This window comes from Boleophthalmus pectinirostris, unplaced genomic scaffold (assembly GCF_026225935.1).
Source record: "Boleophthalmus pectinirostris isolate CB_2022bp ecotype Guang Dong unplaced genomic scaffold, ASM2622593v1 HiC_scaffold_20, whole genome shotgun sequence".
NCBI classification, from domain to species: Eukaryota; Metazoa; Chordata; class Actinopteri; order Gobiiformes; family Gobiidae; genus Boleophthalmus; species Boleophthalmus pectinirostris.
In genome coordinates, this window is record NW_026571153.1 from 883,015 (window position 1) to 895,514 (window position 12,500).

Sequence of the window (12,500 nt, forward strand, 5' to 3'; positions counted from 1 at the left end):
ACACTCCCAGTCTAAATTCCTGGAGTTAATTGCTGGAGTTAATTGCTGGAGTTAATTGCTGGTGACGAGTTCGACGAGAGTCTGGTTCCTGAAAAACCTGTTTTGTGTTGAGTCCTGGAGGCAACAGGTGAATTTGTTTGAACAGTTTTGATTCTCGCCGACACAAACGGGTCACAGCTCCGACTTTTGACCAGAATCCTTCAGCGGCCATTTGTTGTTCTCGCTCTTTTAGTTTGACCACAGGTGTGTCACTTTAAGACGTGAGCGTGAGTGTGAGTGAGTGTGAGTGTGAGTGAGTGTGAGCGTGAGCGTGAGCGTGAGCGTGAGCGTGCGTGAGCGTGAGCGTGAGCGAGTGTGAGTGTGAGTGTGAGTCTGAGTGAGCGTGAGCGTGAGCGTGAGCGTGAGCGTGAGCGTGAGCGTGAGGTGAGCGTGAGCGTGAGCGTGAGCGTGAGTGTGCGAGTGCGAGCGTGAGCGAGCGTGTGTGAGCGTGAGTGTGAGCGTGTGAGTGTGTGACGAGCGTGAGCGTGAGCGTGAGCGAGTGGCGAGTGTGAGTGAGTGTGAGTGTGAGTGTGAGCGTGAGCGTGAGCGTGAGCGTGAGTGAGTGTGAGCGTGAGCGTGAGCGTGAGCGAGTGTGAGTGTGAGCGTGAGCGTGAGCGTGAGCGTGAGTGAGTGTGAGTGCGAGTGAGCGTGAGCGTGAGTGTGAGCGTGAGCGTGAGCGTGAGCGTGAGCGTGAGCGTGTAGTGAGTGTGAGCGTGAGCGTGAGCGAGTGTGAGTGTGAGTGCGTGAGTTGAGTGCGAGTGAGCGTGAGTGTGAGTGAGCGTGAGCGTGAGTGTGAGTGTGAGTGCGAGTGAGCGTGAGTGTGAGTGAGTGTGAGTGAGTGTGACGTGAAGCGTTGAGCGTGAGCGTGAGCGTGAGTGAGTGTGAGTGTGAGCGTGAGTGAGCTGTGAGTGAGTGTGAGTGTGAGTGTGAGTGAGCGTGAGCGTGAGTGAGTGTGAGCGTGAGCGTGAGCGTGAGTGTGAGCGTGAGCGTGAGTGAGTGTGAGTGTGAGCGTGAGCGTGAGCGTGAGTGAGTGTGAGCGTGAGCGTGAGCGTGAGCGTGTGAGCGTGAGCGTGAGCGTGAGTGAGCGTGAGTGAGCGTGAGCGTGAGCGTGAGTGAGTGTGAGCGTGAGCGTGAGCGTGAGCGTGAGCGAGTGTGAGTGTGAGTGTGAGCGTGAGCGTGAGTGAGTGTGAGTGTGAGTGAGTGTGAGTGTGAGCGTGAGCGTGAGTGAGTGTGAGTGTGAGTGTGAGCGTGAGCGTGAGCGTGAGCGAGTGTGAGCGTGAGCGTGAGCGTGTGAGTGAGCGTGAGCGTGAGCGTGAGTGTGAGTGTGAGCGAGTGTGAGCGTGAGCGTGAGCGTGTGAGTGAGTGTGAGCGTGAGCGTGAGCGTGAGCCCGTGCACACGTCAGGAGATAAAATGCCCCTAATAAAACATTTATTTGACTGTGGAACAAAGAAATGTTTTGTTACACACAGTCAAAGATTTAAATGACAATAAAACCTGCAAATGAGAATGTGAAATAAAGTTACATAAAAACGTCAGTCAAGGTCAATTCATTTTATTTTATTTTTTTTGATGTAAATGTGAGTTAAATTTTTTGCCGACTGGACCTGTTTTGTGTTTTTGTCGTCATGAAAAAAGCTGTGACAAAAACTAAAACATCTGCACAGAGGAAAGAGTTTAAAGAGTCACTCGTTTAAACGTTTACAGAGTTAATGTTTCTAGAACGTCCGTTAAGAAGAGGAATGAGAGACAGAGAGATGGAGAGATGGAGGGAGAAACAGAGAGACGGAGAGACGGAGAGATGGAGAGACAGAGAGACAGAGAGACAGAGAGACGGAGAGACGGAGAGAAAGAGAGATGGAGAGACGGAGAGATGGAGAGATGGAGAGAAAGAGAGAAGGAGAGAAGGAGAGAAAGAGAGAAGGAGAGAAGGAGAGAAAGAGAGAAGGAGAGAAAGAGAGAAAGAGAAGGAGAGAAGGAGAGAAGGAGAGAAGGAGAGAAGGAGAGAAGGAGAGAAAGAGAGAAAGAGAGATGGAGGGAGAAACAGAGAGACGGAGAGATGAGAGAGAAGAGAGAAGGAGAGATGGAGAGACAGAGATGGAGAGAAGGAGAGAAAGAGAGAAAGAGAGAAGGAGAGAAGGAGAGAAGGAGAGAAAGAGAGAAAGAGAGAAGGAGAGAAGGAGAGAAAGAGAGAAGGAGAAAGAGAGAAGGAGAGAAAGAGAGAAGGAGAGAAAGAGAGAAGGAGAGAAAGAGAGAAAGAGAGAAAGAGAGAAGGAGAGAAAGACAGAAAGAGAGAAAGAGAGAAGGAGAGAAAGAGAGAAGGAGAGAAGGAGAGAAGGAGAGAAGAGAGAAAGAGAGAAGGAGAGAAGGAGAGACAGAGGATGGAGAACAGAGAGATGGAGAGATGGAGAGATGGAGGGAGAAACAGAGAGACAGAGAGACGGAGAGACAGAGAGACAGAGACGGAGAGATGGAGAGACAGAGAGATGGAGAGACAGAGAGACAGAGACGGAGAGATGGAGAGACAGAGAGATGGAGAGACAGAGAGACAGAGAGACGAGAGACGGAGAGAAAGAGAGATGGAGAGACAGAGAGATGGAGAGACAGAGAGAGAGAGATGGAGAGAGAGAGAGATGAAGAGAGACAGAGAGATGGAGAGACAGAGAGACAGAGAGACAGAGAAAGAGAGATGGAGAGACAGAGAGATGGAGAGACAGAGAGATGGAGAGAGAGAGAGAGAGAGATGGAGAGACAGAGAGATGGAGAGAGTGAGAGATGGAGAGAGTGAGAGATGGAGAGATGGAGAGACAGAGAGACAGAGAGACGGAGAGAAAGAGAGATGGAGAGACAGAGAGATGGAGAGACAGAGATGGAGAGACAGAGAGATGGAGAGATGGAGAGAGTGAGAGATGGAGAGATGTGAGAGAGTGAGAGATGGAGAGATGAGAGAGTGAGTGATGGAGAGAGAGATAGAGACGTTCTTCACTCAGAGCTGTTCTCCTCAGATTTTTCTCTCGTCGTTTCTTCTCTGAGCCTCTGAACGTTTATCTGGACTTTAATCTCAGATTTTCTAGACTCAAGTCGTCGTTTTGGTTCGAGTGTAAAAAAAAAGAAAAGAAAAAAAGCTTTGCTCTGGTGTCAAACTGCAGCGACAGATTTAAGGAGAGTTTTAAGTTTTAAAATCCGGCCAAAAGATTCTGCGAGTGGAGCCGCACACAAACGTGTCACGGAACATTCTGGAACTTAAACGACACTGACCTGAGAGCAGAGGAACGACACTGACCTGAGAGCAGAGGAACGACACTGACCTGAGAGCAGAGGAACGACGACCACCACCAGGGGGAGCCAGCGCGCCGCTCTCATCACACAACTGCAACAAACAACAAACAACAAACAATAAATAAACAACAATAAACAACAAACAATAAACAATAAACAAACAACAAACAATAAATAAACAATAAACAATAAACAATAAATAAACAACAATAAACAATAAACAACAAACAAAAAACAATAAAAACAAACAATAAACAACAAACAACAACAACAAACAATAAACAATAAACAAACAACAAACAATAAAATAAACAACAAAACAACAAACAATAAACACAAACAAACAACAACAAAAACAAACAATAAACAACAAAACAATAACACAAACAATAAAACAACAACAATAACAAACAACAATAAACAACAAAACATAAACAACAACAAACAACAACAAACAACAATAAACAACAAACAACAACACAAACAAAAACAATAAACAACAAACAACAAACAACCAACAACAATAAACAACAACAAACAATAAACAACAACAAACAATAAACAACAAACATAAACAACAAACAATAAACAACAACAAACAACCACAACAACAACAATAAACAACAAACAACAACAAACAATAAACAACAACAAACAATAAACAACAAACAGTAAACAACAACAAACAAAAAACAATAACAACAAACAACAAAAACAAACAATAAACAACAATAAACAACAAACAATAAACAACAAACAAAACAATACAAACAATAAACAACAAACAATAAAAACAAACAACAAACAACAAACAATAATATTTATTTTTAATTATTATTATTAATTTTGAGTTTGTTCCAAAAGTGAAACAAATCATCACACACACACACACACACACACACACACACACAACACACACACACACAACACACACACACAACACATCACACACACACACACAACACACAATGATTCTCAACAAAAAAAAAAAAAAAAAAAATATATATATATATAATAATTGTGCTGTCACGATTAAAAAAATTGAGGATTAATAATTAACTGTAATTAATTAACTAATTAATCTCATTTAATCTCACTAAAAATTGCTGAGAAAAGCTTCATTTGAACATTTAAACTTATACAATGGCAATCAAAAAGAAACAGATTAAAAAAAGTGACATAAAGTCATTTATTGTTTAACAATCTCTCCAAACTGTTAAGTCTCATGATAAGAAACGTTTGTTGTAAGTACAAGACGAGGAAATCTGAACATAATAACTTTTTCGACTTAAAGACAATAAAAAGTCCAGTCTTCTTAACTATAAAAATATTATTGATAGAGAAACTTTAATATGAGATCACTGGTTTAGTTCTGTTTTAGTCCTTTTAGCTGTAGTTGGTTTTGGTTTATCTGTTTTAGTTCTGGTTTAGTACTGGTTAGTTGGTTTTAATTTAGTCTGGTTTAGAGCCGCACAGGAGGAAGTTTAGGCCGCGTACGGAGAAAACACGATCCACACGCGCTCACACACGCAGTAACTACAGAAGGAAACGTGGTCCGTGTTCTCCAGGTTGACGATGGAAAGGTGTGTTTTTGTGTTTTGTGTGTGTTTGTTGTGTGTGTTTGTGTGCGTGTCCCTCATGTGGCAGGTCACTTAGGACAAGCATCAGTCTATGCAGGTTGTTTCAGGCGATATTTATTTTTATTTTCTTTTTATTCACGGGAGAATAACACATGAATGTGTTTTTTCCCTGTGCACTTGCTCTGTTCTACTGCTCTTATTTGACTTAACATCACATGATTTTTGAATTGTAGAAATTTAAATCAAATATATATATATATAATATATATATATATATATAATATATATAATTTTGATATGAACAGTTGTTCGTATGATCCCGGTAACGACCTTTGCTTTATCCTCAGTGTGTTAAAGAATCACTGGTCGGACCCAAATATGCAGAGGGGAAAAAAAGTATTTATTTTACAAAAAATAGTCGTGACGGGGGATAGATTCCAGGGGAGGCAGGACGGGTCTGGGTCGGCTGCAGATGGGAGAGTCTGTGGAGATGGAGACTGACCGGAGGCTTACGGAAACTGGTGGTAACGGGATGAGACTGGCTCCAAAACGGAAGAACACTTGGTTGACGGAAAGATCCGGCGCTGGAGAGCAGGAGAGCAGGAGAGCAGGAGAGCAGGAGAGCAGGAGAGCAGGAGAGCAGGAGAGCAGGAGAGCAGGAGAGCAGGAGAGCAGGAGAGCAGGTGTTTTATTGCCGGAGATGATTACTGACGAGGATCAGGAGTGGAGCTCAGCAGGTGAGATGATTTGGGGACCAGCCCAGGAAAAACCAAATAAGGTGAGAGAAGAGAAGAGGGAGCAGGGAAAGGAGGGGTAGAGGGGCAGAAAGAAACCCTCACACAGCACGGTTTATGTTTTTACAGTTTGAAAAGCAGAAGAGGTTTGGATGTTTTATTGCCCCAAGTTTCAATAAAGTGAGTCAGATGAGATTAGATTGTGTGAAGCTGACGTGTGGTTTCCAGTTTAGCGTTTCATCTTTACACCTAAACATTTATTATCAGAAACCCACTCGATTTTAACCCCGTCAACATCGATTGAAAGTTCTGAATTTCTTTTAAATTACCAAAAAAATATTTGAATAATTTTTATCTTGTTTAAATTTAGGGAATCATCCATAACTTGATTTGACTGAACTCCGTCTTCATGGTTGTAATAAGTTATTTATAATTGTCACTGGAAAAAAAACATACTGATGTCATCTGCAAATAAAATCATTTTTAAAACATCAGATGTTTTAAATATGTCGTTTATGTACAAATTAAATAATTTAGGTCCCAAAATTGAGCCTTGTGGCAAACCACGAGCAGCACTCCTAAACCTGGAAGTGTTTTATTTTCACAAACTGTTATTTTTCCGGTCAGATAGTTTTCAGTTTAGTGTCAGGCCCGTTATGTCGGACAGTTGAAGGTTTTTGAGTCATACTGAGTGGTTTAGAACGTCAAAAGTGTCAAAAACTTTCTTTAGATCAATGAAAACCTCCACAACAGACTGTTTTTTATCCCAAACCCAAACTGACTCACTGATTATTTCATGTTTATCTAAAAATTGATTCCAATCGATTATTGTATCATTTTTCTAGAATTTGTGAAAATTGAGAGTAAAGACGCCGGGCTGTAATTATTGAACACATACATCTCCATTTTTGTAGTGGGAATAATCCCTTTAGAAATCATGGATTCAAAATAAACGTCAGAGGTTTAATAAAGTTTTTAACTATAATCATATTAATATCATAAACATCTGTTGACCGCTTATTTTGAAATTCATTTACATTGGTTATAATTTCAAGTTCGGTTGCAGGAGAAAGAAAAATTGTATTTGGATTTCTTTCAAATTCAATTTCTTTCATTTTCAATTTTATGAATTGTCTGTAAAGATATATATTTTTTTCTTTTTACAAGCGTTCTGTAAACTTGAGTAATACTTTTTTATTTATTAATTTATTTGAGCAAAGCAAAACCAAATCAGCAACACTAAATATAAATAAATACAAATAAATACTAAATAAATACAAATAAATACTAAATAAAAACAAATAAATACGAATTGGGTTTTTCTGTTGTTTATAATGTGTGTCTGCGTGTGTGTGCGTGTGTGTGTGTGTGTATCAGTGTGTGTGTGTGTGTGTGTGTCTGTGTGTGTGTGTGTGTGTCAGTGTGTGTGTGTGTGTGTGTGTGTGTGTGTGTGTGTGTGTGTGTCTGTGTGTGTGTGTGTGTGTGTCAGTGTGTGTCTGTGTGTGTGTGTGTGTGTGTGTGTGTGTGTGTGTGTGTGTGTGTGTGTGTGTGTGTGTGTGTGTATCAGTGTGTGTAATATTTTGGGTGAAAACCTGAAGCCCAAATATTCACCACTTCAAAAACAAACGATAAAGAATTTTAGTTTTGGTGTCAGGGTGAGTGACGAGAAAAAAAAAAAAAAAAAAAAGGTTTTGGGTTTAAAATGATATTTTGTTTGCATAAAGCGTCATTTATTTTGTTGTCTGTAAATATTTAAGTTCTGTGATCAATGTTCAACACGTCTCAAACTCTGTCAGGAACAAGTTTGGGTTCATTTTTTCTTTTTTTTCTTTTTGAGAAATGTGCTTTTCCATCGTTTACATGTGTGTGTGTGTGTGTGTGTGTGTGTGTGTGTGTATGTGTGTGTGTGTTGTGTGTGTGTGTGTGTGTGTGTGTGTGTGTGTGTGTATGTGTGTGTGTGTGTGTGTGTGTGTGTGTATGTGTGTGTGTGTGTGTGTGTGTGTGTGTGTGGTGTGTGTGTGTGTGTGTGTGTGTGTGTGTGTGGTGGGTGTGGTGTTGTGTGTGTGTGTAATAGTGTGTGTTGTGTGTGTCTGTGTATGTATATGTTCCCAGTGTGTGAGTAATAGTGTGTGTGTGTGTGTGTACGTTGTGTGTGTGTGTGTTGTATGTGTGTGTGTGTGTGTGTGTGTGTGTGTGTGTGTGTGTGTATGTGTGTGTGTTGTGTGTGTAAGTGTGTGTGTGTGTGTTGTGTAAAGTGTGTGTAAATGTGTTGTGTGAATGTATGGTTGTGTGGTACGTGGGTGTGTGTGTGTGGAAATGTTTGTGTGTGTTCATGTAATGACTTTTTGTTCTATAAGTTGTGTGTGTTCGAGTGTGAACTAGTTTTGTGATGAAGTGTGGAAGGTTGGTTGGTCTGTTAGGTGTGTCAGTGGTTGTGTCAGAGTGCTGTGTGGTCAATGTGTTCTGACGTGTGAGGTTGGTTGTAAAGCCATAACATGAAATGTGTTGTGTAAAAGGCATTGAGGTGTTTTGTAAGAGCTGTGTTGAGTTAAACAAAAATGAAATCTTCTGTGAAAAGATGCATAATCTTGTGGTCAAGCCAGCGATGGTTTTTTTGATGTTCAAAATCGTCCTGGAAGAGAGTTCCTTAAGACGAGAATTGTGATCTGATGTTATAAAGGAATAAATGTCTCAATCTGTGTGTTATTTTGTGTGATAAGTATAAGTGGCTGTTGTTTTTATTGGGTTGTCTGGAGGATTTTGTGTTTGTCGTTAGGTCAGTTCTTGTGTATTTAACTGTCGAGCGGTTCTTGAGGCATTTTTGCGAAAAAAAAGAACGAAATCGTATCAACTGTGTGTCGATCGGGTTAGACGAGGTTTTGAATGGCTGTTGGTGTTGCCGCAAAAGGAAAGTGTTTCGGTTGTAAGGAAGGAAAGGTTTAGGAGGTTCAAATTCACTGAGGTGATTCTTGGAGATCTCGTCAGCGATGGTGCGACCGAAGCGGCACGACGAGGGTCTAAAAACACGCGTCGGTCGTGATAAATTACTCTCTAGAGGAAACTTCAACAGTGATTCTGAACGCGCAAAGGACTGTCGCTGTATTTCTTCTCCCTTAAAAAATCCTCTATACTAACCTGTAATTCGTTTTTATAAGCGCGCGTTCTCCCAAAACTGCTGACCTCTGACCTCTGACCTCTGCTGGTTCAGACCTCTGCTCAGGTTCAGGTGTAAATGGTTCACTGTCTGTAATTAAAGGATGCATTACTTTTTGCTGTAACGCAGAAATGTTCGTCATTACAGGGGAAAAAATAGTAATATTTTACTCGGTACAAATGTGAGTAACTCACGTTACAATGTTTTTTAACCTGGATTGAAGTGGTGGGTTTAGACCTGGTTTAGACCTGGTTTAGACCTGGTTTAGACCTGGTTTAGTTTACCTGGTTTAGACCTGGTTTAGACCTGGTTTAGTCCTGGTTTAGTTTTCCTGGTTTAGTCCTGGTTTCCTGGTTTAGACCTGGTTTAGTTTACCTGGTTTAGTCCTGGTTTAGTTTAGACCTGGTTTAGTCCTGGTTTAGTCCTGGTTTAGACCTGGGTTAGACCTGGTTTAGACCTGGTTTAGACCTGGTTCAGTCCTGGTTCAGTCCATATACAGCGCAAAAGTTATTTTGGTGAGAGTAACTTAAAGTAATGTAATAGTAATGTAATGTCTTACATTTTAAATGCAGTAATATTGTAATGTAATGAATGACTTTGAAATGACAGTAATAGGTAATAAATAACACATTACAGTTTCAAAGTAACTTGCCCAACAGTGGAGGTCAGGTCAGAGGTCAGAGGTCAGAGGTCAGAGGTCAGGATGGGCCCAGTTGAGGTGTGGGACTTTGCCTGTGGCCTTGGAGACGGGACGATTCCACTCAGTCCCAGAGGAGGAGCACATGTGTCTGTGCCGCTTAAAGGAGGTTGAAAATGAAAAGTATTTTGTGTTTTACTGTCGTTTGTATCATGACCTTCGTCGTGTCTAATGTGTCTCACTGTTGGTTTGTTCTGTCTGATGAGGAGAGACTCAAGTATTTGTTTAAATTTAATGTTTTGAAGTTGGCTCAGTTTGTGTTGAAAGTCTGGGACGTCCGTAAGACGACACTTTACACTGTGACCCAAATTATTATGCAAGTCAGTTTTTTTAAAATAATTTCTTGATTCAGATATGTTCCACTAACGAAAAAGTGGTATTAATTCATGCCTGATAAGGCAGTTGATTAACCAAAAGCATCAAATATTTGAAGCATTTACATATTGAGTAAAAATGTGTTAAAATGTTAATATGCTGTGAACCAAATTATTCTGCAGGCATTTATAAAGGGGAGTATTCTGTGTTCTGTGACCATAAGCACTAAAGATGGGAAAGAAGAAGGACCTCAGTAGTAAGGAGAAGGCGACCAACGATTGAAATAGCAAGATTATTGGACCGAGACCATAGGACAATCAAGGCCTTTGTTTCCAATGGTGAAAAAACAAGAAAAAAACATGAAGAGGCTCCAAGGAGGAAGCTAACAGCTCGAGATTTGTCAGCTTTAAAGAGAGAAATGATCAAACAGCCGTTGAGTTCCAGTGCAAGCATCTTTTCTGCTGTTGGTCCAGGCCACACCCCAAAGAGCTCAAGGAATCATGTTCTGAAAACACTTGGTAAGGTCCAAAAAGTGAAAACAAGGCCTCCACTTAATCAAAAACACAAGGACAAAAGACTGGCATGGAGTAAGAAGTATATGAAATTGGATTTTGGGCAAGTTATCTGGACTGATGAGATACGTGCCCCTCGATGCTCTCGGACGGTTGGGCTGAAGGTTGGATAGTCGAAGGTACCGATGCTCCACCCAGGTTGAGGCGTCAGCAAAGGTGGAGGTGTTATGATGTGGGCGGGCATCATCAAAAATGAACTCATTGGCCCTTTTCCGGGTTGCAGAAGGAGTGAAAATGGATTCGGCAAATTACTGCAAATTCCTAGGAGAAAATTTCCTTCCGTGGTTGAAGAAGAAACCAGCTGCGCAGCTCAAGAAAATGATGTTCATGCAGGATAATCTCCAAGTCATGCATCCAAGTTTACTGCTGACTGGCATCAAAGGGCTTCCTACAGGACCAGCATCCTCACCCCATTTAAACTGTATAGAAAATCTGTGGTCGATCCTGAAAAGAAGGGTTTTTGAAAATGGAAAACAGTTCTCATCAAAGGATAAGTTGTGGGAAGCTTTTTGATGGATTCAACATTTATATTAATCTCACTGTGTATGTAATGGTAATGTAATATTCACTTTTGGCTACTCAATCTAATTATAATCAATATATCAATATGTGCACTTAAACGATTCTGTTTCTGAGTATTGCAGATTTCATGAGTTTGCAGAAGGTCACGAAGTCCTATCAAATTCAATAACAGGAAACATCTTGGGCGACCATTGCTTGAGGAGGATAAAACTAAGGAGGATGAAATGAGGAGGGCAGACTGACCTTAACTCTGGCCTGAATACTGTATTGAAGTGTTATTTTTGTTTTTCCTGTAAGCAAAAGAGGAACTACTCCTAAATGTTTAATGTTTGCATGTTCCCCCTCCCGTTCTGAGAGGAGTAGTTCCCATTGTAACTAGGGGTCCTAATACTGAATAAAAGGCGTGGAGAAACGAGAGGAGACTTTAGAGAGTATTTGAGAGAACAGCAAGTTACATGTAACTAAAGTCCTTCTCTCGGTTACTCCCTCCACACGTGTAAAAGATATTAATCTCTTGTCTTCTCTCCTGTTATTGAATATTGAGTATAGGTGTAAAGGTGAACCTATCACTTTTGTAAAGGCTGCAAAAAACATTAAACCTGCTGAAATTGAAAACGTGACGTCTTCAATGGACAACAGGCTCCTTACTCTGGTGCAGAAGAAAAGGTGGCTACATCCCCAAGTAAAGAATCATCCAGATATGCTTATTATTTGACAATTTGTGCTCAGGATAGTCTATCTGACAATATAAAATATGTTTGTTAATAAAACAAGATGTTTTATTTTCATATACTGGATGTTTTACTTTGAAATAAATTTGATGTGTGATCTGTCTGCTGATGGTTTATGTTATTGTTGATCTAAATGGTGCATGACACTAAATAAGTAAAATAAAATAAAGTAAACTAAACTAAACTTAACATTAAAAAAAAAAACAACTAAATCTAATGTTGCTTGAATAAAAAAAAAACATTTATTCCACTGGTGGATCATTTCACTTTTCAAATTGAATCGACTCAAATAAAGACAAATGTTTTTAAATTTAAATCATTTTAACTTTAGCACAGAGAGAGTTGAGTTTTTTTTCCAGTGAGGCAGAAGAGTTTGTGTGTTTGTTCGCTTTTCGGACTGGGTTAGTTTTGTAATTGAAGTGGTAAGTCCGTGGTGGTTTTGTCAGACTTGGCGCAGACGTGTGGAGTCAGAGTCTGGGTCAGTGTGGAAAAGTTTCTGATGAAATCCAAAAGCTGAAGTAATAAAACTGCAGAAATACCTTTGTCTGTGACGTTTGTGAAGACGACGACGAAGACGACGAAGACGACGAAGAGCAGAAGTGTGACCTGCAGCTACACACACCAGAACAGATCTGCAGATAATGAAAGAATGATGAACACACAACACACGCAATACAACACACACACACACAACACACACACACACACATACAACACACACACACACACATACACACACACACACACATACACACACACACACATATACAACACACACACACACATATACAACACACACACACACACACATACAACACACAAACCACAGGGAGAGTCGCTCTGGTCCTACCTGTTCTACTGCTGCTGCAGGAAACACAC

General features: G+C 40.7%; 1 protein-coding gene across 1 annotated transcript in view; it reads right to left on the reverse strand.

The window, feature by feature from the left end:
- Window positions 1-12,226, reverse strand: part of LOC129409876 (oxidized low-density lipoprotein receptor 1-like) — a 22,171-nt gene extending 9,945 nt beyond the window's left edge. Inside the window, exons 1-2 of the mRNA XM_055156783.1 lie at window positions 12,161-12,226; window positions 3,346-3,407 (exon numbers count right to left, since the gene is read on the reverse strand). Coding sequence (XP_055012758.1) covers window positions 3,346-3,400 — 55 coding nt within the window. The 5' untranslated portion in view covers window positions 3,401-3,407; window positions 12,161-12,226. The remainder of the gene's footprint in view (window positions 1-3,345; window positions 3,408-12,160) is intronic.
- Window positions 12,227-12,500: the final 274 nt, after the last annotated feature.